The 25,345-nt window shown below is 43.2% G+C and overlaps 1 protein-coding gene across 1 annotated transcript in view; it reads right to left on the reverse strand.

Annotated features, from left to right (window-relative positions):
• LOC141128438 (putative helicase MOV-10) overlaps positions 1 to 25,345 on the reverse strand; it is a 156,020-nt gene that overhangs the window by 95,867 nt on the left and 34,808 nt on the right. Inside the window, exons 5-8 of the mRNA XM_073615724.1 lie at positions 22,853 to 23,102; positions 11,229 to 11,357; positions 2,229 to 2,391; positions 842 to 996 (exon numbers count right to left, since the gene is read on the reverse strand). Coding sequence (XP_073471825.1) covers positions 842 to 996; positions 2,229 to 2,391; positions 11,229 to 11,357; positions 22,853 to 23,102 — 697 coding nt within the window. The remainder of the gene's footprint in view (positions 1 to 841; positions 997 to 2,228; positions 2,392 to 11,228; positions 11,358 to 22,852; positions 23,103 to 25,345) is intronic.

Here is a 25,345-nt window from a genome sequence, read left to right on the forward strand (position 1 = left end):
CAGTTAACCCCTTCACCGCTCCCTAGTGTTAACCCCTTCACTGCCAGTGACATTTTTACAGTAATCAATGCATTTTTAATTGCACTGATCGCTGTATTGATGCCAATGTTTCCCAAAATGTGTCAAAATTGTCCGATGTGTCCGCCATAATGTCGCAGTCATGATAAAAAAATCGCAGATCGCCTCCATTACTAGTATAAAAAAAAAAATAAAAATGCTATAAATCTATCCCCTATTTTGTAGACGATATAACTTTTGCGCAAACCAATCAATATACGCTTATTGAGATTTTTTTTACCAAAAATATGTAGAAGAGTACATATCGGCCTAAACTGAGAAAAAAATTTGGGGATATTTATTATAGCAAAAAGTGCAAAATATTGTGTTTTTTTCAAAATTGTCGCTCTTTTTTTGTGTATAGCGCAAAAAATAAAAACCACAGAGGCGATCAAATACCACCAAAAGAAAGCTCTATTTATGGTAAAAAAAGGACATCAATTTTGTTTGGGTACAAAGTCGTACAACCGCGCAATTGTCAGTTAAAGCGATGCAGTGCTGAACCACAAAAACCGCTCTGGTCAGGAAGGGGGGTAAATTCTTCCGGGGCTGAATCGGTTAAAATGTTTTTGAACATTGTAGTGCATGGTTTTCTGTTTTCATGCATTTTTCCATGTGTATTTAGAAAACATGCAATATAAAAGTGCAAAAACATGTAAAAATGCACGTGAAGAACTCTATTAACTGCACATGATGAGACGTGTTTTTTTTAATGCAAATTTATGAATGCCAACAAAATGTAATTAGTTATTCTGTATTAGAACACAAAAAGAGAAATACTTACTGATGAGAAAATCCAAGTCTGACTTTCTCTAGTTCAACACCATGCACATAACCTTTATAAGAAACTTTTTCAGGTGCCTCTGACTCTTCAGACAAACTCACAAAAAGGTGGTCTCCCTTTAATACTGAGGGTCTATTTTCAGCCACACCAGGGACCTATGGCAGGGAGAAAACAAAACAAAACAAAAACACACTGGCATTATAATCCTTTCAAGCTTACATGAGCCATTCAAACATAACAAATATTCATCACACCCTATTCTAGTTAGGCTGGATGACTAAAAGAGAAATGCAGAGGGAAAGTACACATCCAATGTTGCTCCTATTTACAATTTCTGCTGTCACTTGCCATAAGTGTAGGAGGAAATGTTGATTATACTACATTTTGAAAGACCCCTCTACTAAGAGAAATATGGAGGATTTTTTTGCAAACTTCTTCTGAAAATGCTAGCTGCCAGGTTGTTGAATTCAACAATGACAGCTTACTTAAGCTGGCCATAGATGGATCGAAATTCAGCCGGTTCAGCAGGCACATTCCCACTCAAGAATAGTTCATCTAACAGGAACGTTGGAAATGTTTTATTCAAACAGCACTTGCAGCCAACCAGTGTATTTTGACAGAGGAGGAGTGCCCACTGTCAGAATGCAACATCACAGTGGGGAGGATTCCTTTATCCACTTTGTATGGATGGGGGAATCTGTTTGTATTTTTGGGGATTTTTTTACATCAGCCCTTCAGCTGATCTAAAAAAAACAATCCACATATGGGCATCCCAAGTTCCAGCCAGAATATGCCTGCCTGCCAGCCTCCTATTATAAAGAAAAAACAAGTACCTGTCAGCTGTATCTCTAAGAAATCAACTGAAGCCCAACTTCAAAGTCTCTGTTGTGATCTTTGAGGATAAATTACTTCACAGTACTTGGAACTATATAGATCAGTGAGGGCTTGTTAATCCCTTCATGCCTAAGATTAAAAACAAATCTTAACGCCTGAACCAAGCTTTGCGACTTTGCCATGTGTTCAGAAAACTACATTTCTCAACCATCATAACTTGAAGACCAAGATCTGTTGGTGACAGGTCAATCTTCATGCTGGGATCGCTCTGTGGAGCACACTTCCAGCACAAAAGCCAAGCACATATATGTGGTGCCTCACCTGTGGATGTGTCCCACCTCTGTGCCGCATATATGTGTGAGCTTGACATACACAGGTCAAACATATACAGACTTTGGTCTAGGCACAGTGGCACTTTAAACTTTTTCTTTTTGTAGGTTTATCCTGAAATTTTACTGGCATTTAACAAAACATACAGTCAACAGCCATGTAAAAAGCATAACAATAACTGGATACTGGATCGCTACAGTTATCTAAAATATAATACAATTACTTCAAGTATTAGGAGATGTTTGTCTCTTGGATGGCGTTCCATTTTCTGTTTTTTCTGGTCATATTTTCTGATGTCAATCTCCATTTGTTTCTCCTCAAGGTGCAGTAGCAAGTGGAACTTCTCATTATACCTGTTGAAGTCTATGATCGATGTCAGGAGGTTGCTGAAATAGGAATGCTTAAGGTAATCACGCATGTTACAACAGTGAAGCGAGTTAAGACATTTGAGACCTAAAAGAGACCCTGTCAACAGATCATATATGCTTACTTTACCAAGGCATTGCTAAAACTTTACCTGTATTTGATATTCAGTGATGTATCTTTTAGTAACTGCAGAGTTAAAGGCGCCAGAAAAAAAACAGCAAGTGTCAGATTCTTAATTTTATAGCACTAATATTTTTGAAATGACTACAATTGAATGATTTAGCTGAAAGGGGAGCAGCCCACAGCCTTCATTTCCTGGGGTTGCAGTCATCTTTATAATTCAGTGAGGGCATAAAATGACACCTAAGAGGAAAAGCGGTAGATACACAAGAGAATAAAATATTGAGGAGAGAAACAACACTAGGGAGGAAAGAAGAGATAAAAGTTGTACATGAGCAATGAGGGTAGAAAGCCGAATGTGTGCAGGAACACTCCAGCACTGCTCAAAGATAACAAGAAGTGCCCTTCTACAAAGAAGAGCTGGGAGGGTGAGGCAACACTAAAGCCTCCTCCACACGATCAGATTTTTGGCCGGGAATTGTGCGATGACATACTGTTTGCCAAAAATCCGACCGTTAGTACGCTCCATCAGACAATTGTTGACCAACTTTCCGCCAACAAATGTTGGATGGCAGGCTAATAAATTTTCGGCGGATAACAGTCTGCTGTCAGATTTTCGTATCGTCTGTACACAAGTCCGTCACACAAAAGTCCAAAGTACAAACATGCATGCTCGGAATCAATGCTCACCAAACACGACATTAGTAGAAGGTGCCCAAAGGGTGGCGCTCAAGAGCTGAAATTCCACGTAGTACGTCACTACGTTCATGTTTGTTGGCTGGCAATTTTGTACCGTTTTTATGCAAGACAAGTTCAGGGCACACACCCTTTGGAAAAAAGTCTGGCACTTTGTCTGCCAACAATCCGATCATGTGTATGAAGCTTAAGACCCCATACACACTATGTAACTTTTGTTGTCTGATTTCCTTTAGATTTACCAAAACCATGTAGTGCAAGGGCCTGCCTGATTGAATAGAAATTGAAACTCCAATGCCGCGTACACACAAGCGGAATTTCCGACAGAAAAAGTCAGATGGGAGCTTTTCATCGTATATTCCGACCATGCGTATGTCCCATCGGACTTTATACGTTGAAAATTCAGACGGACTTAGATAGAGAACTTGTTCTATATTTTTCAGATGGAACAAATTCCTATCAGGAAAACCGCTCGTCTGTATGCTGTTCTGACGTACCAAAAATGACGCATGTTCTGAAGCAAGTACGAGACGTTGTATGTATTGTCCCATCTTACGTGTTGTACGTCACTGCGTTCTTGACGATCGGAATTTGGTGTGACCGTGTGTATGCAAGACAGCTTGAGCGGAATTCCGTTGGAAAAACCTTCAGAGTTTATTCCGACGGCAAAACCTGACGTGTGTACAGGGCATTAAGGTTTGACCTCATATTATATGGTTTTGGTAAATTTGAAGGAAAAAAATTACAGAAAATTGGATAGTGTGTATCCAGCTTAAGGCTCCATGCACACTGGGCTTAAAAAAATGCCAGTTCTCTTGGCAGAAAAAAATGCTCATATAGAATGTTTTTGTACAAAGTTTAGATGAGTTTAGGAGAGTTTTTACATTTTTTCTGCCAGTAAGCTCCAATCAGAAACGTAAACCAGAAGGGTTTTTTTTCTGCCTCTAAACTTTGAGCGCAAAATATGCCTGTAATCGTCCTAATGAGCATGGACACATAGGATAACATTGAGCTGCTTCTACAGACAGAACACACTCCTCTAGAAGCAGCAATTTTTTAAGCCAGTGTGCATTGAGCCTTAGGAGAGCAGACAGGAGGATACGCATGCTCTATAAAGATATATACAACACCCCTACAGTGCTTGGAAAAGAAACAAAGAGGAATGCACTTCCACTTCTTTTTTTAATTTTGTGAACTATAAGAGGCCCTGGCCAATGATAAAATGAGAGTCAGCAGCTACAAAAACTGAGATGTGACTTGATTAAACAGAAACTCACCTGTCTCAGGATCCAGCGCTGTCCTCACCCAGACTGGTTCTTCACCGGTCTCCAGGTCTCCATCGCACGCATGTTAACTGTGGGCAGCCAGCTGTGACTCCTTGTGGCTTCAGAGCTGGCTGCCCACTGCACGTGCAGGAACTGTGCTGCGCTTTGTGAATGGTCCCAGAGCTTCGGGGACCTGTGACATGCTCCAGAAGGCTGCAGGCAGAGAGAAATGGAGGAGACCTTTTAAAACTAGGTACCCATGCCCTCTCAAAAAAAATAAAAATTTAAAAATGTTAAATATTTCCAAATATAACAGAGATTGGGGGGGGGGGGGGGGGGGGGAGCAGGAGGAAGAGCGGCACTTCCCCGTTTTGAGCGAAGTTGAGCTTTAAGATATCCAAAAATATTCTTTATATGTTTCTTGGAGTACTAGTTGCTTGCACCATTAAATGATGGCTAATTATTTTAGAATACTGATGTGATGTAGGGTACAGACTTGGCGCAAGATCAACACGTTCCAACACAAAGGGGTTGATTTACTAAAGGCAAATCCACTTTGCACTACAAGTGCACTCGAAAGTGCACTTGGAAGTGCAGTCGCTGTAGATCTTAGGGGAAGATCTGAAATGAGGGGAAGCTCTGCTGATTTTATCATCCAATCATGTGCAGGCTAAAATGCTGTTTTTTATTTTCCTTGCATGTCCCCTTCAGATCTACAGCGACTGCAACTCCAAGTGCACTTTCAAGTGCACTTGCAGTGCACTGGTAGTGCAAAGTGGATTTGCCTTTAGTAAATAACCCCCAAAGCATTCTCTGAAATTTGACTAAGGAGACTGTCATTAGATTTATTAGGACACCAGCTTATAAACTCCAATAAAAGCAAAGATATAAACCAGGTAAAAAATGATCGGACCTTTCATTAAAACAGTCCTAGAAAGTAAGCAGAAAGGTGCTGACTACAAATGGCTATGTGTGCATTCAGTGTGTTGCTACTTTGACAAATGCCTATACGCAGGGGCGTAACTAGAAATAGCAGAGCCCCATAGCAAAATGTTGTATGGGGCCCCCTGCAAACAGCCCCCCCCCCCCCCACAGCTGCCCTAGTGTCAATGCAGCGTGACCTGTGCCACATACAGCGTGACCTGTGCCCAATACAGCAAGACCTGTGCCCAATACAGCGTGACCTGTGCCCCATACAGCATGACCTGTGCTCCATACAGCATGACCTGTGCCCCATACAGCATGACCTGTGCTCCATACAGCGTGACCTGTGCCCAATACAGCCTGGTCTGCCTGTGCCCCATACAGCTCCACCTATGCAGAGGAAGAGGCAAGCCACCCGGATCAGCAGAGAGCGGGATTGCCCGCTGTAATAGCTTTCATTTGAATTTCCCGTCTTCCCGGGGCTCATCGTCACATAGCCCCACCTCTTGACCCAACGCCTTTAATGACGTCACATGTCCCGCATTGGATCGGCGTTCTGTCTATCAAAGGCACCGGGCCAAAAGGTGGAGCTATGTGACGTGAGCCCCGGGAACACTGGAAGTTCTAATGAAAGCTCTTACATCGGACAATTCAGCTCTCTGCTGATACGGACAGCTCGCCTCTTCCTTTCCTCTCTCTTCCCCTGGCTGGGAGACTGTGCCGGTGGTGCTCTTATCCTCACTGGGCCCCACTCGGCTGCGGGCCCCATAGCATCCGCATGGGTCGCTATGGTGGTAGTTACGCCCCTGCCTATACGTAGAGGCTAGTAGTTAAGTGACAAAATGTCAGGAGGATGACCTAGAGTGTAGTTCTTATTTTACCAGGCTAGAATGACAGGACAAGGTGATATCACTTGTCTCTCATTCGCCCTGTGTATGAGTAGACAAACACTGGTTTTTACAGGCCTGCCTTATAGCAAGAAGAAGACGAAAGAATGAATCCTCTACTAATATATATATATATATATATATATATACAGTGCTCAGCATAAATGAGTACACCCCTTTTGAAAAGTAAGATTTTAATCAGTATCTTAACGAACACTTTCCGAAATTTTGACAAAACTGATTCTTATAGAATATCTGTTTAGCTCATTATATGGAAGTAAGGTTAAAGGAGTTGTAAACCCTCATGGTTTTTCACCTTAATGCATTCTATGCATTAAGGTGAAAAACCTTCTGTGCTGCAGCTGCCCCCCAGAGCCCCCATTTTTCTTACCTGAACCTGATCTTTCCAGCAACGAGCATGAGCACAGCAGCTCCAGCCACCATCTCCCGCTGCTATCAATCAAATCCAGTGACATGGGAGCCCGGGAACGGGGCCGAATCCTGCTGTCTGTCTCAATGGACGCAGCAGTAGGACTCGGAAGCACGCCCGTATGAGTGCCCCAATGGAAATTGGCTCTCCGTGGGGGGCACTTGATGAAGACGGGGAGCCAGGAGCGCCGCCAGGGGACCCCAGAAAAGAAGGATCAGGGCCACTCTGTGCAAAACCCTTGCACAGAGTAGGTAAGTATGACATGTTTGTTATTTAACCACTTAAGCTCCGGAAGGTTTTATCCACTTCCTGACCAGACCATTTTTTGCGATACGGCACTGCGTTGGTTTAACTTACAATTGCACGCTCGTGCGACATTGTACCCAAATAAAATTCATGTTCTTCTTTTTTTCCCCACAAATAGAGCTTTCTTTTTGTGGTATTTGATCACCTCTCTGTTATTTATTTTTTGCGCTATAAATAAATACTGTCAATTTTTGAATACAATATTTTTTACTTTCTGCTATAGAACATTCCCAGTAAAAAAAAATGTAAAAAATCAAATTTCTTCATCAATTTAGGTCAATATGTATTCTGCTACATATTTTTGGTAAAAAAAAATCCCAATAAGCGTATATTGATTGGTTTGTGCATAAGTTATAGTGTCCAAAAACTATGGAATAGATTTTACTGTTTTTACTAGTAATGGCAGCGATCAGCGATTTTTAGCAGGACTGTGACATTGTGGCGGACAAATTGGATACTAAGTGACACTTTTTGGGGACCATTGACACCAATACAGTGATCAGTGCTAAATGCACTGATCACTGTATAATTGACACTGACAGGGAAGGGGTTAACACCAGAGGCAATCAAGGGGTTAAGTGTGTGCCTGGGAAGTCTTTTCTAACTGTGTGGGGGAGGGACAGACTGGAGGAAAAGAGATATGTGTTTCAGCTTAGCTGAGACACAAAGATCTCTCCTTTGCTCCCTGACAGATCAGCAGTTTGCCTTGTATACATAGACACACCACTGATCCATCACTCCACAGAACGATCGGCTCCTGCTGTGTCCAATCACCGTGTGCACGAAATCACGTACGTGATTTGCATATTATTTTATATATACTGTGATTCTGTGCTTGCCAAATATGCTGCAGAAATCTCCCTCTACTAAGGCTGGCTGCATCCATTTTAACTGTGGGCAGCTGAAGTTGCTGAATGTTCACTTCCTGGATTTACACAGGCACACAGAGGCACACCTCAAGCTCTTCAGCTCTCATTGGCCCTCTTATGACTCATCCCCCTTCCCATCCTGGCAAACTCTCACGAGAGTGAGAGAGAGCTGTGCATAAGCCTAGTTTTTTTTACCAGACAAGAAACAGGAAGTGGGCTGTATAAGGTGTTTATTGGCAGAAAAAAAGTTTTACTTTCCAAAGTTAAAACAACAAGGGCAGAAGATTTAATAAATGAAAAATTACCGAAGGTCCGCTTTAACGCCGTTTATTATCAACTGTCTGCTGGACACTTGTATAATGCATAATCCCCTGTAGTTGAATTCTTGTAAAGTAGGATTTTGTTGCCTAAAATTTAGCTTTTCTCATAAGACTTTCATAAAGCCTTAGGCCTCATGTACACTGCTGCTGATAAATGGATGTTTAGGAGCAGTTGGTTTTTTTTTAGCAGCCCCTAAACTCTCCTCTCTGTTATCTTATCTGTCCATGTACACTGAGTAGTTTATAGTCCTTTAATGGCAGTTGAGTTTAGTGGCATTTAACTTTCCTTTCAGAATCAACATTTTCTATGGGACACTATACAACAAATACTCCCACAAATGTGGGCCTTTGATTGCAACCAAGATTTATTAATTTGCACACACAAAAAAAGTATTTTTCCTAACAAATGTATTCAAGACCATGTTGCAAAAATGAATACACCCTAAGAAGGACCTAGAAGATTTACGGGAGCAGCTGGCAGAATTGAAGCGATCATACAACATCAGGGAGTCTAGGAGCCCTTATGCCTCTCCCATAGTGGTGGTGCGGAACAAGAATGGGTCCCTGAGACTGTGCATCGATTACCGCAGACTCAACCGAAGCACCATCCCTGATCAGTACACAACTCCAAGGATAGAAGATGCCCTGCAGAGCCTATCGGGGCGAAGTGGTTTAGTGTGCTGGATTTTAGGAGTGGGTACTATCAAATTCCCATGCACCCTGAAGATAGGGAAAAGACAGCTTTTATCACCCCAGTAGGGTTCTTCTAGTTCAACAGGATGCCACAAGGTCTGTCTGGTGCTCCAGCAACACTCCAGAGACTGATCGGGTTCATGTCCCCCACTGTCTTCTCCATCAAAGTGCTGGTATACCTAGACAATATCATAGACTTCAGTAAAATCCTTGAAGAGCATGAAGAGCATCTAGAGAAGGTCCTAAAAAGGCTTCATGATGAAGAGTTGAAGCTGTCCCTGGAAAAATGTCAGTTTTACCAGCCTTCAAATAATTACCTTGGCCATGTTGTCTCTGCAGAAGGAGTGGCTACTGACCCCCAGAAGTTGAAAGCTGTCACCTTTTTGGTCAAGGCCTACCAATGTGACTGAGCTTAGGTCGTTTCTGGGGTTTTGCTCATACTACAGGAGATCAGTTGAGGGATTTGCTAGAATAGCTCGCCCCCTTAACGAGTTACTGAAGAATGAGAATGAAGATGATGATCCAGACCTAACAAAACCCATTAGACAAACCAGAGAGCCTAGGAAGCCTTGGGAGTCAATCGGAGAGCAGTGGACTGACCAGTGTAAGCAAGCTTTCAATCAGTTGAAGTTCAGAAGAGTTTAACGACTGCTACTTTCATAGCCTATGCTGATCCAGACAAACCGTATGAACTGCATGTCGATGCCAGACGAGATGGGTTAGGCAGGGTATTGTATCAAGAACACAATGGACACCTGCGGTCTGTCGCCTATGTGAGCAGAAGTGTTACCTCTGCTCAGAAGAACTACCCTACACACAAGTTGGAGTTCCTGGCCTTGAAGTAGGCGGTGGTGGATAAGTTGAAAGACTACTAATATGGTGCAGACTTCATAGTTAGAACTGACAACAACCCACTCACGTATATACTCACCCAAGCCAAACTGCATGCCCCTGGTATTCTGCTTTAGCTTAACCACTTATAGACTGCCCACCGCATATATACTGTGGCAGGGCAGCTCTATTGCGCCAAACATTGCACCTGTACGTCGTTTCATGCAGTAAATAGTGTGGGTGCACGTGCGCCCGCTGCTCGGAGGAGGAGCTGATGCATGTGTCCGGCGGACCCGATGTCCGCCGGTCACCCGCGATCGCTTCACAGAGAGGCAGAACTGACGGGACAACATGGAGATCTGCTGTTCCTAGTGGTTAGGAACAGTGATCTCTATGTTGTTCCTGTCAGCACTTCCCCCACACAGTAAGAAAGCACCAACAGGGAACACATTCAACCCTTTGATCGCCCTTGATGTTAACCCCTTCCCTGCCAGTGTCATTTATACAGTAATTTTTTTTAAACACTGATCACTCTATTGGTGTCACTGGTTCCCAAAAAGTGTCACTTAGGGTCAGATTTGTCCACCGCAATGTGGCAACCCCCCTAAAAGTCGCTGATTGCCGCCATTACTAGTAAAAAAAATAAAAAATAATTAAAATTCCATAAATCTATCCCGTAGTTTGTAGACGCAATAACTTTTGCACAAACAAATCAATCATTATATGCTTATTGGGATTTTTTTACCAAAATAAGTAGAACACATATTGGCCTAAACCGATGAAGAAATTTGTTTGTCTTTTTTTAAAGTAAAAAATATTGTTGTTTTTTTCAAAATTATCGCTTTTTTTTTGTTTATAGCTCAAAAAAATAAAACCCGCAGAGGTGATCAAATACCACCAAAAGAAAGCTTTATTTGTGTGGGGAAAAAAGATATAAAATAAATCTTGGTACAGTGAGTAGCACAGTGTAGAATAACAAAAGAATTGCCTGGTCATGAAATTGGGAAAATCTTCCGCAGGGCAAATGGATAATCATTTACTGATCCATGGGCAGCACCGAGAAGCAGTGGGCACATTGCTACCACTACATAGGTTTAAGATTTCCCTGTTACTTCGCTGCAGATGTGTAAGTAAACCCCAGCAAACGAATTAAAATGCTATTAAAAGAGACATGTAGTATTAAAAGATATTCAAGAAATGGACCTGAGATTATCTGCAAACAGTAACCCAGAACACTGAAAGAAGATGGAACCAGAGGTAGTGGTTGTGTAGGGATGTTAGCATACTGTTTATACAGATATAGGTGCAACAACTAGTCTCAAATTCTATTATTACTAGTTCTGTCAATAGGTTATTTTAAAGCTTGCACAATGTAATGCTCGTCCCAGTGGAACTACATGGTTATGATGTAATTTCCGTTCCCATTTACCAATAAAGCAATCAGGGCTAAGCCATGTGTCCAGCATCTTGGCTTTCCAACATTTCTAACTCATGAAAACTCTCTTTAAAAACTTACCTTTGTGATGTGGGATTCTTTTTCATTTTGTCTTTTGAGAACATTCCTGAACTTATGCTGTCCTTCAGATGTAAAGGTGGAGGGAAGTAACCAAGAGGAACTTCCCTTTCCAATTCATAACTTGAAGACCTAGACACAAATATATTCAAGTCAAAATATGATTTTTTTGGATTTAGATTTTATGGGTTTAAAATTTGTAAAAATTTTAATAAAAAAAATAATATCAGGTCTCATATTTTCTGAGAAACTCTTACATTAAAAAAAAGCTCCTAATCAAATATCTGAGTTTTGCATTTTGCTAGACATAAAATAGCAAATAATGATAAACTATAATATAAAAGCAATGTAAGCATTGGCACACATCCCTAGTCTCCCGCATTTCGGCTGCGGCTCCCTTACAGCCGCGCGATTTCCTGGCTACAGGGCTGATGTGCCCTGTCACACTCTGCCAGGGGAGGGATGGCATATGGAGGAACCGATGTGCCCATTTCTCTCCTGCCACCTCTGAATGCCGCCGATGTGCCCATTGTCTCTCCTGCAGGCATCCATCTGCGGCAGTGGAGAAATGGACAAATCGGTTCCTCCATATGCCACCCCTCCTACTCACTGGAGGACCTTCAGGGGTCACAATTGCACCCCACCCATGCTGCAGGGGATCTGTACAGGCACCTGTATGAATCTATGCAACCAAGGCTGCCTCTGCTTTCCCCTCAGGAACAGTGCAGTGCAGCTTTTTCCCCGATGTGTAGCCTCCTGTGGCTGGCAGACCTCTCTCCAAGCCAGCAGTTTCTCCACGGGCTGACTGAGCTGGTGGGCGGGGCGGGGGTGTGGCAATCTTCACATACATGCACAGGTGGTTGCATGGTAGAGTACTAGGAGGAGGAACATACATGGTGATGCCGGAAGGCTTCACCTTCATCAATATGGTGACGCCTCTCAATCAATTCTCTCAATCTGCAACACTTCAGCTCCCTAATGTGGTCAGTACACTTCATGTTGCTCACCACTCCTCTCCTTACTGTCCCCCCTATACTGCTCACTGCTCCCCCCTGTATACTGCTCCCCCCTAAACTACTCACCCCACTGTATACTGTCCACTGCCATCCCCATATACTGCTCACTGCTCCCCCCCTGCTGTATACTGCCCACTGCCATCCTCATATACTGCTCACTGCTCCCCCCCTGTATACTGCCCACTGTCATCCTCATATACTGCTCACTGTCCCCCAACTGTATACTGCCCACTGTCTTCCCCATATACTGCTCACTGATCCCCCCACTGTATACAGCCCATTGCCATCCCCATATACTGCTCAATGCCCCCCACCACTTTATACTGCCCACTGTCATCCCCATATACTGCTCCCCCCACTGTATACTGCCCATTGTCATCCCCATATACTGCTCACTGCCCCCCCCCCCCCACACTGTATACTGCCCACTGCCATCCCCATATACTGCTCCCTATTCTCCCCTGTATACTGCTCACTGCTCTACCCACTGTACACTGATTCCATATCACTTGATCATCCTCTAGTTGTGTTAAACTGGTGGGCGGGGGGGCGGCACACGGAGCGCCACCTCCCTGAAATGAGTTTGCCACCTCCCTGAAATTAGTTTTTGCGGGTTGGGATGTCTGTATTGGGGGTAAAACTACACCTTCACAGTGCTACCCTGCCACTCCTTTTGTGGCGGCTAGCACAAAAAATATCCCATGTCAGGGTTTAGAGGGAGCAGTGACATCACCTCTTTCATCATAACAACACCTGTGCATAGGGGCTGGTTGCTAGACACAAGCACTGGATTGTGGGAGTATGTCACATTCTCGACATATCTGGAAGTATCTGGTATAGACATTTGTTTTGTTTCAGATAGATTTGTTATGTTACTAATTTCATTTTGTTGACTGCTTTTGGAATTCGTTTAGTTTCATTTCATTTCATTTCATTTTCTAATGGATTCCAAATTTTTGGAACAATTCAAATTTGGATCTGCCTAAAAATGAGCAACCGATTCTAATGTTCGGATTTTCCAACGGGAAATGTTCGATGTGAGCTTGTTGTCGGAAAGTCCGACCGTGTGTATACTCCATGGAACGTTTGCTGTTGGAATTTCCGCCAACAAATGTTTGAGAGCAGGTTCTCAAATTTTCAGCCAACAAAACTTGTTGGAAAGTCCGATTGTGTGTACACAAGTCTGTCGCACAAAAGTTCACGCATGCTCTGAATCGAGCAGAAGGAGCTGCACTGGCTATAGAACTTCCTTTTTCTCGGCTCTTCGTACGTTCTCACATTCGGAATTTTTGACCAACATTTGTGTGACCGTGTGTATGCAAGACAAGTTTGAGCCAACAACTTTCGAACAAAAAAACACGGTTTTGTTGTCGGAAAATCTGATCGTGTGTACACGGCATAATTCTGTGTGAAGAATAGCTGGTTGTTAAAGAGCGAGCCAGGAAGCCAGCCACCGCATCCTTAACCGATGACTCAGCTGTCAGCGGGCTTTCCGCTAAGAACTGAAATGTAAACAAAAGAATGCCGGTAATAGAAAAGTCAGAAAAATAGCCCCCCAATAGCCCCCCAATAGCCCCCAAAATCCATACCAGCTCCCTATCCAAGCATGCAGCATGGCAGGTCAGGAAATCATACCAGGCCACATGCCCTCAACATGGGGGGGGGTGCTTTGGGGCCCGCTGACATCATCAGGTGACTCTGCCTCTTACCTATTTAAGAAATGTCAGATGGAGGAGCAATCAGTGGGCAGAGAGGCTTTGACAAGGCTGGAGGTGTTTTTTTATTTTTTGCAGGTCCGTGCGTGGCGGAAGGTGATTGAGGATGGATCTACATCAGGTGACATTGTTTTTTATTTTTTAATAAAGCAACTGTTAAAAACTTGTGTACAGTCTTTATTCACTTTTTTGGTGAATGGGTAGGGGTACTGTACACCCCATACTCATTCACATGGGGGGGGATTTTTCTTTCAGGTTTGTGTGTGGCAGGCAGCGATTGAGGATAGATCTACATCAGGGGACATTGTTTTTTATTTTTTAATAAAGCAATTGTCAAAAACTCGTGTACTGTTTCTTTTTTTGGTGAATGGGTAATATTCACATGGGGGGGGCCCGCTTGTTAAAGAGGGCTTCCAGATGCCAATAAGCCCCCTGCCCACAGATCCCCACAACTACCGCCCAGGGTTGTGGGGAAAAGGCCCTTGTCCCCATCAACATGGCGACAAGGTGCTTTGGGGTTGGGAGGCAGAGTCCTGCCTGCCCAAAGCACTCCTTCCCCATGTTGAGGGCATGTATGGTTCAGGAGAGGGGCGCTCGCTCATCCACCCCCCTTTCCTGACCTGCCGAACTGCATGGTTGGATAAATGGTCTGGTATGGAAAAAATACCAAAAAGGTATTGTTTTGATTGGTCAAAGGACAAGTCTCACTCATCTCAGAGTCGGATCCAGTACATTAACCTCTTCACACCTAAGGGTAAAACAAATCCAAATACCTAAGCTCAATTTTGCAACTTTGACATGTGTTAGTAAAACTGTACATATCGGGGGGCGTGGCCTGGCAAGACATGGATTAGGATGCATAGTTACAGAGCTCTGTCCATTACTCCTGTAACAAGCTAATCCTGGGATCCTGTGGTGCCCAGAACCTTCTCAGGGCACTGCCGAGGGACCCCCTACCCTACACAGACATGTCCCCAACAAAGGCACAGAAGTCCGCCGTAGCAAAAATAGAACAGTATCGCCATCAAGAAAAGGACGGCGCTGAGGAAGATGGTGGCACTGCACACAAGGAGAGAGAACTGGCCAGGGACACTGACAGACTCCTCTAGGCGATAACATTCTGCAGAACTTCCCTCATCGCCCAAGTAGAGGAAGCTAAGGCAGACATTCCATTGCTCCGGCAGGACTTCCAGAAGCTCAGTGACTGGGTGAAAACGGCAGAGAACCGCTTGGGGGCCGTGGAGGATGCCATCCCGCCGTTATTTGATTGTGCCAACCACCTGTCATGACATCTATAAATTCCTTACTTGGAATGTGAGGGGCCTGCGAGATAAGATTAAGAGGTCAGCAGCCCTGTCCTTTCTCAAGAAACAACACGCTGATGTGATGATACTGGTTGAGATGCAAGTGGAGGGGAGGCTGCAGCTGGCCTTCCACCATCCATGGGTTGGGTGGGCATATCATTTGACCCACACGTTCCATGCACATGGAGTCTCAGTTCTCATAGCCAAATCAATACACTTTGAGCTGTGCGACATCTCTTCTGAGTCTCAGGGGAGATACGGCTTCTTAAATGTTAAATTGTATGGAGAGCCGTTTCCTTTATTGGCATGTTATATTCCCCCACCATTCTGTACTGAGGTCCTTACAGATGTGTTTGCATACATGTCTCGCTATCCTTCGGTACAGGCAGTCTAGTTGGGAGACTTTAATAATATCATGAATCCCAGCCTACACAGAACCAAAGTGGGGGCGCCACCCTCAGGGAACGCACATTAAACCAGATTCTCTAAATTGATGTCAACTTTTAATCTGTTTGACATGTGGCGTCATAGGTACCCACATGCCCTAGCCTACTCCTGCTTTTCATCTACACATAACACTTTATCCTGCATAGATTTTATTATGATTTCTCATATACTTGCCCCGCGCCTGTAGGAGGCGGCCTTTTGCCCCAGACTCCTCTCAGACCGCAGTCCTTATTGGATTACCATCCCCATCCCGATTATTAAACCATCCCGCTCCTGGCGCCTAAACCCATTCTGGTTATCACTATTACTAGAGGATGACGAGCTTGTTAATGAGTGGAAACTCTACTTTATTGAAAATGATCAATCTGCCTCCCCACTGGTGGTGTGAGAAACCTTTAAGATACATGTCTGCTCCACCCTGATTTCCCACATTAACAGGCTGAAGGCTGATTCTGCAGCTGCAATTGACAAAGCGATGGTGGAGTTATTCTCCTCTGAACAGACATATGCACGTGACCCAACGCCAGCACTTGCTGCCTCACTTAAACTGCAAAGCAGAGAGGTGAACCTGCTCCAGTATGAGAAGGCTAGGAAGAGGCTCTTCTTCTCCAAACAAAAATTATTCGAACGCGGTGAACGCGCGGGCAAACTGCTAGCATATTTAGTACATAACGGAGACAGACCACCGGTGGTAATATCACTACATAGGAATGGTGGTGAGCTGATCACTGATCACCCCCAGAGAAACTGCCAAATTCAGAGACTTCATTGCGGAACTGTATATGTCCACGACCCCTGACGAGGGAGACTCAGTAAATCTCTTTCTAGATGGAATCACCTTCCCACATCTCACGGAAGACCAAATAACAATGCTAGAAGCCCCTCTCACGACAGATGAAATTACTGAGGCTCTGGCCGGATTTCCTAGATCCAAATCCCCGGGATCAGATGGCCTACCAGTTGAGTTTTACCTACAGTATAGTGAATTACTTACACCTAAATTGCTAGCCCTCTATAATTACGCTTTTGAGACCTTTGAGCTACCTCCCTCTATGAGAGAGGCGATTATAGTTCTAATACGCAAGTCAGGCAAGGACCCCAGACAGCCCGCCTCCTACCGCTCTATCTCCCTACTCCAGGTTGACATTAAAGTCCTAGCCAAGGTCCTTGCTAACTGTATTAATCAAGTTATCCTTTCTCTAATTCGTACGGACCAGGTAGGCTTTATGCCGGGCCGCAAAATGTCGTTCAACTTACGGGGACTGTATATAAACCTTCAGGCCCTACACAAAGGGAGCAGGCTCACGGGTGGTGGTGATTCTAAATACAGCTAAAGCATTTGACTCAGTGGAGTGGAAATATTTGTGGAAATGCTTAGAATGTTACGGATTTTGGCCTAGAACTATTAAATGGACTCAATTACTGTATCAGGACCCACAGGCTAGGGTGGTGGCCAACGGATGGCCCTCCCTGGCGTTTAGTTTGATGTGGGGTATGAGGCAGGGCTGTCTGCTGTCCCCATTACTATATGCACTGGCAGCGGAGCCCCTTGCGATCTCCATATGGCAAAACCCAGAGATAAGAGGTCTTGGCGTGGGTGGCTTAACTGAAAAAATTAGTATGTATGCTGATGACACCTTGCTATACTTGGCTGACTCAGGTCCCTCTCTCCAAACTGCATCAAGAACGATAGAACAATTTGGAACATTCTCTGGGCTTAAAATCAACTGGGAAAAGTCGCAAATCCTACCCTTGGATGGCTTTCCACCGCCCGAGGCCCAAGCTCATCTCCCGCTGCAGAGAGTGTCTCTCATTAAATACCTGGGCGTACATGTATCTAGGATCCCAGCAGAGTATATTTGTCTCAATGTGGAACCTCTATTTACTCTAATCACATCTAAAATACAAACCTGGGCTTGCCTACTGCTCGGTGTCTGGGGACGCATTAACCTAATAAAAATGGTACTGCTACCCAAATTACTGTATAACCTTTGGCACACCCCGGTCTACCTACCTTAGAAATATTTTAGGATTATGGAGACTCTCCTGAAACCATTTGTTTGGGTAAACGCCAGACATAAGTTAGCCTGGCAGATTCTACAAAACCCTACTGACCTGGGCGGTACGGCCGTACCAGAACTCAGTTGCTACTATATTGCCTCCCAGCTGTCCCAACAATACCACATAGATAAGACAGACAGATTCACAAAGATATTCCTCCATGAATTTTTATTTTCAGCCAGGAAAACCCTTGCTAAACAATGGATGAGACCATCCCCCCCTAGCCTCATTGACTGGAAGGTAGATGTGAACAGCACCCTGTCATACAAAAAATTTGTATATAAAAACAGGGGGTGCCCAGCCAAGTACAAAAAAATTTGGGACCGGTGGCTCGCGGATTCAGACACCTACACTGGCCTAACAGCCTAGTTCCTTTGGGATAGGCGGTAACCACCTATACTTACATTGCCGCATTGACTCTGGACAGACATTGTTATCTACAGGCACCGTATCTGCATAGTGTCTACTTATATTTTGTGATTAGTACATACTGCTATAACTATTTTCCTACGTATGATTCCTGTATTGCCACAAAGAAACATGCACGTATATGTTGTATATGTAAATTAAAAAAAAAAAAAAAGGTTTTGAATTAAAAAAAAAAAAAAAACTGTACATATCGTCACAACTAGTGTATTCAGGTGGATAACTTTGTTTTGGTGGTAAATGGTAATGGATAGCCCCTGATTTTTATTATCAAAGGAAAACTGGCCCAAAATAGTAAAAAAAAAATTATTTTAAATGTAGCTGTATAATTCTTGCTATTATCATAATTTACCACCAAAGAACAAGCCAAAATGAATTCTCCTGCTCCGTACGATTGAAGTGATACCACATACAGTATCTCACAAAAGTGAGTACACCCCTCACATTTTTGTAAATATTTTATTATATCTTTTCATGTGACAACACTGAAGAAATTACACTTTGCTACAATGTAAAGTAGTGAGTGTACAGCTTGTATAACAGTGTAAAATTGCTGTCCCCTCAAAATAACTCAGCACACAGACATTAATGTCTAAACCGCTGGCAACAAAAGTGAGTACACCCCTAAGTGAAAATGTCCAATTTGCACCCAAAATTGTCAATATTTTGTGTGGCCACCATTATTTTCCAGCACTGCCTTAATCCTCTTGGGCATGGAGTTCCCAGAGCTTCACAGGTTGCCACTGGAGTCCACTTCCACTCCTCAATGACAATATCACCGAGCCGGTGAGTGTTAGAGACCTTGCGCTCCTCCACCTTCCGTTTGAAGATGCCCCACAGATGCGCAGTAAGGTTTAGGTCTGGAGACATGCTTGGCCAGTCCATCACCTTTACCCTCAGCTTCTTTAGCAAGGCAGTGGTCATCTTGGAGGTGTGTTTGAGGTCATTATCATGTTGGAATACTGCCCTGCGGCTCAGTCTCCGAAGAGAGGTGATCATGCTCTGCTTCAGTATGTCACAGTACATTGACAATAATGGATCCTTCAATGAACTGTAGCTCCCCAGTGCCGGCAGCACTCATGCAGCCTCAGACCATGACACTCCCACCACCATGCTTGACTGTAGGCAAGACACACTTGTCTTTGTACTCCTCACCTAGTTGCCGCCACACACGCTTGACACCATCTGAACCAAGTAAGTTTATCTTGGTCTCATCACACCACAGGACATGGTTCCAGTAATCCATGTCCTTAGTCTGCTTGTCTTCAGCAAACTGTTTGCGGGATTTCTTGTGCATCATCTTTAAAAGAGGCTTCCTTCTGGGACGACAGCCATGCAAACCAATTTGATTCAGTGTGCGGCGTATGGTCTGAGCGCTGACAAGCTGACCCCCCCTACGCCTTCAACCTCTGCAGCAATGCTGGCAGCACTCATACGTCTATTTCCCAAAGACAACCTCTGGATATGACGCTAAGCACGTGCACTCTTTTGTGGTCGACCATGGCGAGGCATGTTCTGAGTAGAATCTGTCCTGTTAAACTGCTGTATGGTCTTGGCCACTGAGCTGCAGCTCAGTTTCAGGTAATTGGCAATCTTCTTATAGCCTAGGCCATCTTTATGTAGAGCAACAATTCTTTTTTTTTCAGATCCTCAGAGAGTTCCTTGCCATGAGGTGCCATACTGAACTTCCCAGTGACCAGCATGAGAAAGTTCTGCAACAGCTGGAGGTCCGCTAATTGCATATCCCTGGCCTAGACCATCTTTATGTAGAGCAACAATTCTTTTTTTCAGATCCTCAGAGAGTTCTTTGCCATGAGGTGCCATGTTGAACTTCCAGTGACCAGTATGAGAGAGTGAGAGTGATAACACCAAATTTAACACACCTGCTCCCCATTCACACCTGAGACCTTGTAACACTAACGAGTCCCATGACACTGGGGAGGGAAAATGGCTAATTGGGCCCAATTTGGACATTTTCACTTAGAGGTTTACACACTTTTGTTGCCAGCGGTTTAGACATTAATGGCTGTGAGTTGAGTTATTTTGAGGGGACAGCAAATTTACACTGTTATAAAACCTGTACGCTCACTACTTTACATTGTAGCAAAGTGTCATTTCTTCAGTGTTGTCACATGAAAAGATATAATAAAATATTTACAAAAATGTAACAGGTGTACTCACTTTTGTGAGATACTGTATGTGTATATTAGTTGTTGTTTGTAACAGTAGTACAGCCCAGAAAGAATGGTGTGCATTTTGCATTTTTTTTATCCTGCCTAAAACACACTGACACTGACTCTAACTGACACTGATACCAATTTCAGTTTTTTTTTAATTCTACCCAAAATATGCTGACCATGACCTTTGACCCTAACAATAACCCTGGTGACCTTGATCTTGTTATTTTTTTCTTTATTTTTTAATGTATTCTTTCATTTTAACTTATTAGATTTTTTTGTCGGTTTCTTTACAATTCCTCTGCTGCAAAAAGAAGATACAATGTATCTTTCTCTTCATTCAGAACAGGGAGGAAACCCGGGGGCAAGTGCACAGTGACTGATCACTGTGATAGTCAATCAGAGGCTGTCACGGCAATCAGGTGACCCGGAACTGACAGTCCCAGGTCCCGATTGTTAGTACGAGACCCGGTCTCTGTGCTGGGAGCGTGCTGTGTGGCGTGCTCCCAGCACAAAGGGAGGTACCCATATATGCGGCCCCAAGGAAAAAAGTACACTTCCGTGAGGCTGCGGTCAGCCCAAAAGGGTTAAAGTCAAATAGAAGTCGAAACGATGTCGAACCGAAGTCGCAGGGCAAAGTCGCATCGACAGTTGTGCAACTTTAGTGTCGCACCAGTGGGAACCGGGCCTTAACTGCACCTTTCAACCATTTAAAATCAGTGTTAAAGGGAATGTCAGTCTTAAAGGGAATGCATGGTAAGGGACACCATTTTGATTGAATGTGGTTTCCACACCTGTGTGGATGTGCCCTGGTTTCCCCCTATAAACATACCAGTAGGTTTTGTGGTATTGATTTACTTCTGGAGTAAAATTGTATGTCACTGTGCGAGTTTTCAGATAGCATAGAGAACATACTGTACATAGAAACATAGAAAAGTGATGGCAGAAAAAAAAAAGAGTAGCCATCGAGTCTGCCTGTTTTTATTTTTTCGTTAATATTTTGACGGAGTATAAAGCAATGTTTGTCCCAAGCATGTTTGAAGCCATTTACGGTTGACCTCTGCTGAAAGTTTATTCCAAGCATCAACTACCCTTTCAGTAAAATAATACTTTCTAAGATTAGTTCTGAACTTTTCTCCAGTTTGAAGCCATGTCTCCGTGTTCTTGATTTTGGCTTCATATTGAAAAACTTGCCCTCCTGAACCACATTCACCCCCTTGATGTATTTAAAGGTTTCAATCTTGTCTCCCCTTTCTCTTCTTTCCTCCAGACTATACATATTAAGTTCCTGAAGTCACTTTTGATATGTTTTATCCCCCAAACCTTTCACCATTTTTGTTACCCGTCTCAGGACTCGTTCTATCTCATCAATATCTTTTTGTAAGTGAGGTCTCCAGAACTGGACACAAGATTCTAAATAGGCTGGGTTCACACCTATGCAAATTGGATGTGGGTTTCCCTGCATCCAGTTCAAATGAGAGGAGAATGTGACCGGCTCTCTATGGAGACGGGAGGCTGCGGAGCTGCTTGCACAGAAACGCTGTGCGTCTTTAGCTCCGTTTCAGTCCCTAAAAACGTTCCTGTGAGATCCGCGGCCGTTTTAGGTGTGAACCCAGCCTAAAGATCTATATAGGGGGATCAGGACCTCCTTCCTCCTGCTGGTGACCCCTCTAGTGATGCATCCTAGAATTGTTTTTGCTTTTTCCACTGCCTGGTCACACTTTGTTTGCTCAGTTCATTTGAAATAAGTACCCCAAAATCTTTTTCCTCTGTAGTGCTGGTCAACACTGTACCCCAAATGTTGTACTCTTTCAAGGGATTCTTTTTCCCCAGGTGCATTATTTTACATTCAGACAGACTATAAGCTCCTGCATTGTGGTGGTATTAGGTATTATTATCTATGAAAAACAAATGTTATTGTTTTAGGTTAATTGGTCTATACTTAAGCTCTTTACTTAAAGCAGTACTAAACCCAAAAATGTTCTATATTGCAGCTTACCAATCCTTAGATGTGATGGTTGCATTAGTTTTCTTTTTTTGACTCTTTCCCCTTCTGTTTTCACCTATTGATCTGGCCAGTAACGCGCCTCCTGAATTAGAGTGCCTACACTCTGGAAGAAGACGCAACAGAGATACTGTTGGACAACATCACTGATAATCTGGGGGAAGGGGAGTGTTAGATGCACTCTTTTTGCAGGTACAGCAACAGTGTTTGGTACTTTTGAGATAAATATTTTATCAAAATAAAGAAAAGCTGGCCATTATAAGCACCCTTGTCAATGGTAGTTTGTCTCAGCACTCGAATTGCTACATTTGCAGGGCAACTTGTTAGGCTGAAAAACAACACACTTATTGGCCGGATATAAGTAACCCTAAAAAAGAAAAAAAATGGATGCAGCCACCACATCTAAGAACTGGTAAGCTGCAATAAAGGTTTGCTACTATTTGCAGAAGATGAGAAAAGTTCAATCAGGCACTGACCCATTTGGTGGTATGCCATCCACCTCTATCCTCTCTACTTCCTTGAGAAGATCTCTTTGATAAGGAACATATTTGGAAGTTGGAGCCAGATCTTCTGCTAATTTACTGTTAGACACAGCAGATATAAACCTTACAATAAGAAAACCATCTCCAGTTTCACCATTTCCTTTCATGAATTCAAACACAAGGGTTACAGGAAAATATCCATAGAAAGCAGTTAAGGCGCGAACCTCAATGTCATACACAGCTCCTGCAATGAAGGAAAAAAAAAAGTAAATACATACTTGATACAAACCAAATACACATTTACAGGATGCTTGTTCTGGATCTGTGGCGCAATAGTCATTAGGCCAGATGCCATCATTTTCTGCAGGAATGAGTTCTTTGTGCTTTCTGTCCCTAATAGTTTGTAAGGAGCAGTTTCTTAACCACTTCAGCCCGGGACCATTTGGCTGGCCAAAGACCAGAGCACTTTTTGTGATTCGGCACTGCGTCGCTTTAACTGACAATTGTGCGGTCGTGCGACGTGGCTCCCAAACAAAATTGACGTCCTTTTTTTCCCCACAAATAGAGCTTTCTTTTGGTGGTATTTAATCACCTCTGCGGTTTTTATTTTTTGCGCTATAAACAAAAAAATAGGGACAATTTTGAAAAAAACGCATTATTTTTTCCTTTTTGCTACATTAAACATCCCCAAAAAAATATAAAAAAACATATTTTTTCCTCAGTTTAGACTGATATGTATTCTTCTACATAGTTTTGGTAAAAAAAAAATCGCAATAAGCGTTATAGGCGTGTAGGCGCAAAAGTTATAGCGCCTACAAAATAGGGGATACTTTTATGGCATTTTTGGTAATAATTTTTTTTTACTAGTAATGGCGGCGATCAGCGATTTTTATTGTGACTGCAACATTATGGCGGACAGATCAGACACTTTTGGCGCGATTTTGGGACCATTCACCTTTATACAGTGCAATTAAAAATGCATTGATTACTGTGTAAATGTGACTGGCAGTAAAGGGGTTAACACTAGGTGGCGCTGTAGGGGTTAAGTGTGTCCTAGGGGGTAATTTAACTGTGGTGGGAGGGGCTATGTGTGACACAACACTGATCACCGCTCCTGATTAGAGGGAGCTGTGATCAGTGACAGTGTAACTAGGCAGAACAGGGAAATGCTTGTTTACATCAGCATTTCCCCGTTCTTCCTCTCCGTGAGATGAACGCCGGTATCCCTGCAGACATCGAGTCCGCGGGACCTGCGACAACACTCACGAAGCTCCCGGCGGGCGTGCATGCGATGGCATGGCGGCACATTTAAAGGCACGTACCTGTACCCCATTTGCCTGTCCGTGCCATTGTGTCGACGTAAATGTACAGGTGGCGGTCAGCAAGCAGTTAAAAGGAAAGCTTCACTCTTTCAATCAACATTGACTATGTGTAATCCTTATGCTGCTAGCATTAGTAAATAGATAGGAAAGTATCACATTTACTGGTTTTAAAGTCTGTTTTTCACATTTCTTCTGTTCCTTACTTCCTGGTGTGAAGGCCTAGGCAAATGATGTCATACATCCCAAGAGTATTCAGAAGGGGAGCAAAGCACACCCTCCTGCCTGAGCCAAGGACAGATGATTTCCAGAAAATAAATGCTACATGAATCATCTGCCGTTACTCAAGATGGAAAGAAATTCTAGGGGTGTTTTTCAAAGTGATTCCTCAGCAAAATAAAGCAAGGGGACATTGATGGATAGGGAGTTTGCTTTGATTAATAAAAAAATATTGAAATAGCTCTTTTGGTTTGGATGCAGTATAGTTTTGCTTTAAAATAACCAATTTTAATTTACATATGCAGCTTTGCTAGGCTGTAGTTTATCCTTGATCTATAAATGAAGTACTTAATAGAAAAAACACACACACGCACCCTTTTTCCCATTCGTACACAATCTGATGTATTTATTCTTTTGGAGAGACAATACATTGATTGCATTTAATTTAATGCATTTAATGGAAAGAAAAAGGTGGTCGTGAAAGGAGAAAAAAAAACACATAGGTTTTTAATATGTATATCTTGATATTTCATTAGATAACAGGAACATTTTGCACATTTTTATCTCTACCTCTTGTACATAGTTATATTTTTTTTTATATTTTTAATTAAAGGGAAACTGCACCAGTAAAAAGAGACGTATGAGAATAAAAAAAAAACAAAACAAAAAAAAAACATAATTACATATTCTCTTAGATGGCTGCAGCATTGATCAGATGCGGTGGTTGTCCGCCGCCAGCTCTACACTGAGAACTGACAAACGCTCTGTCACCACTCAGTACTTTGCCATTCCATCGCTTAGTGGAGCAACAGGCTGTGCAGGGGTGGAAGCAGCTGGCTAAGGCTCTTAGCATTGCGCTTATAGGCTGAGCTAGCTGCTGATCAGGCATGTGGACAGATCCCAAAATTATTGTCGGGATCCCTGCAGAGCCTGGACTGGGTCTGATGTC

This window comes from Aquarana catesbeiana, linkage group LG02, assembly GCF_042186555.1.
Source record: "Aquarana catesbeiana isolate 2022-GZ linkage group LG02, ASM4218655v1, whole genome shotgun sequence".
Lineage (NCBI taxonomy): Eukaryota > Metazoa > Chordata > Amphibia > Anura > Ranidae > Aquarana > Aquarana catesbeiana.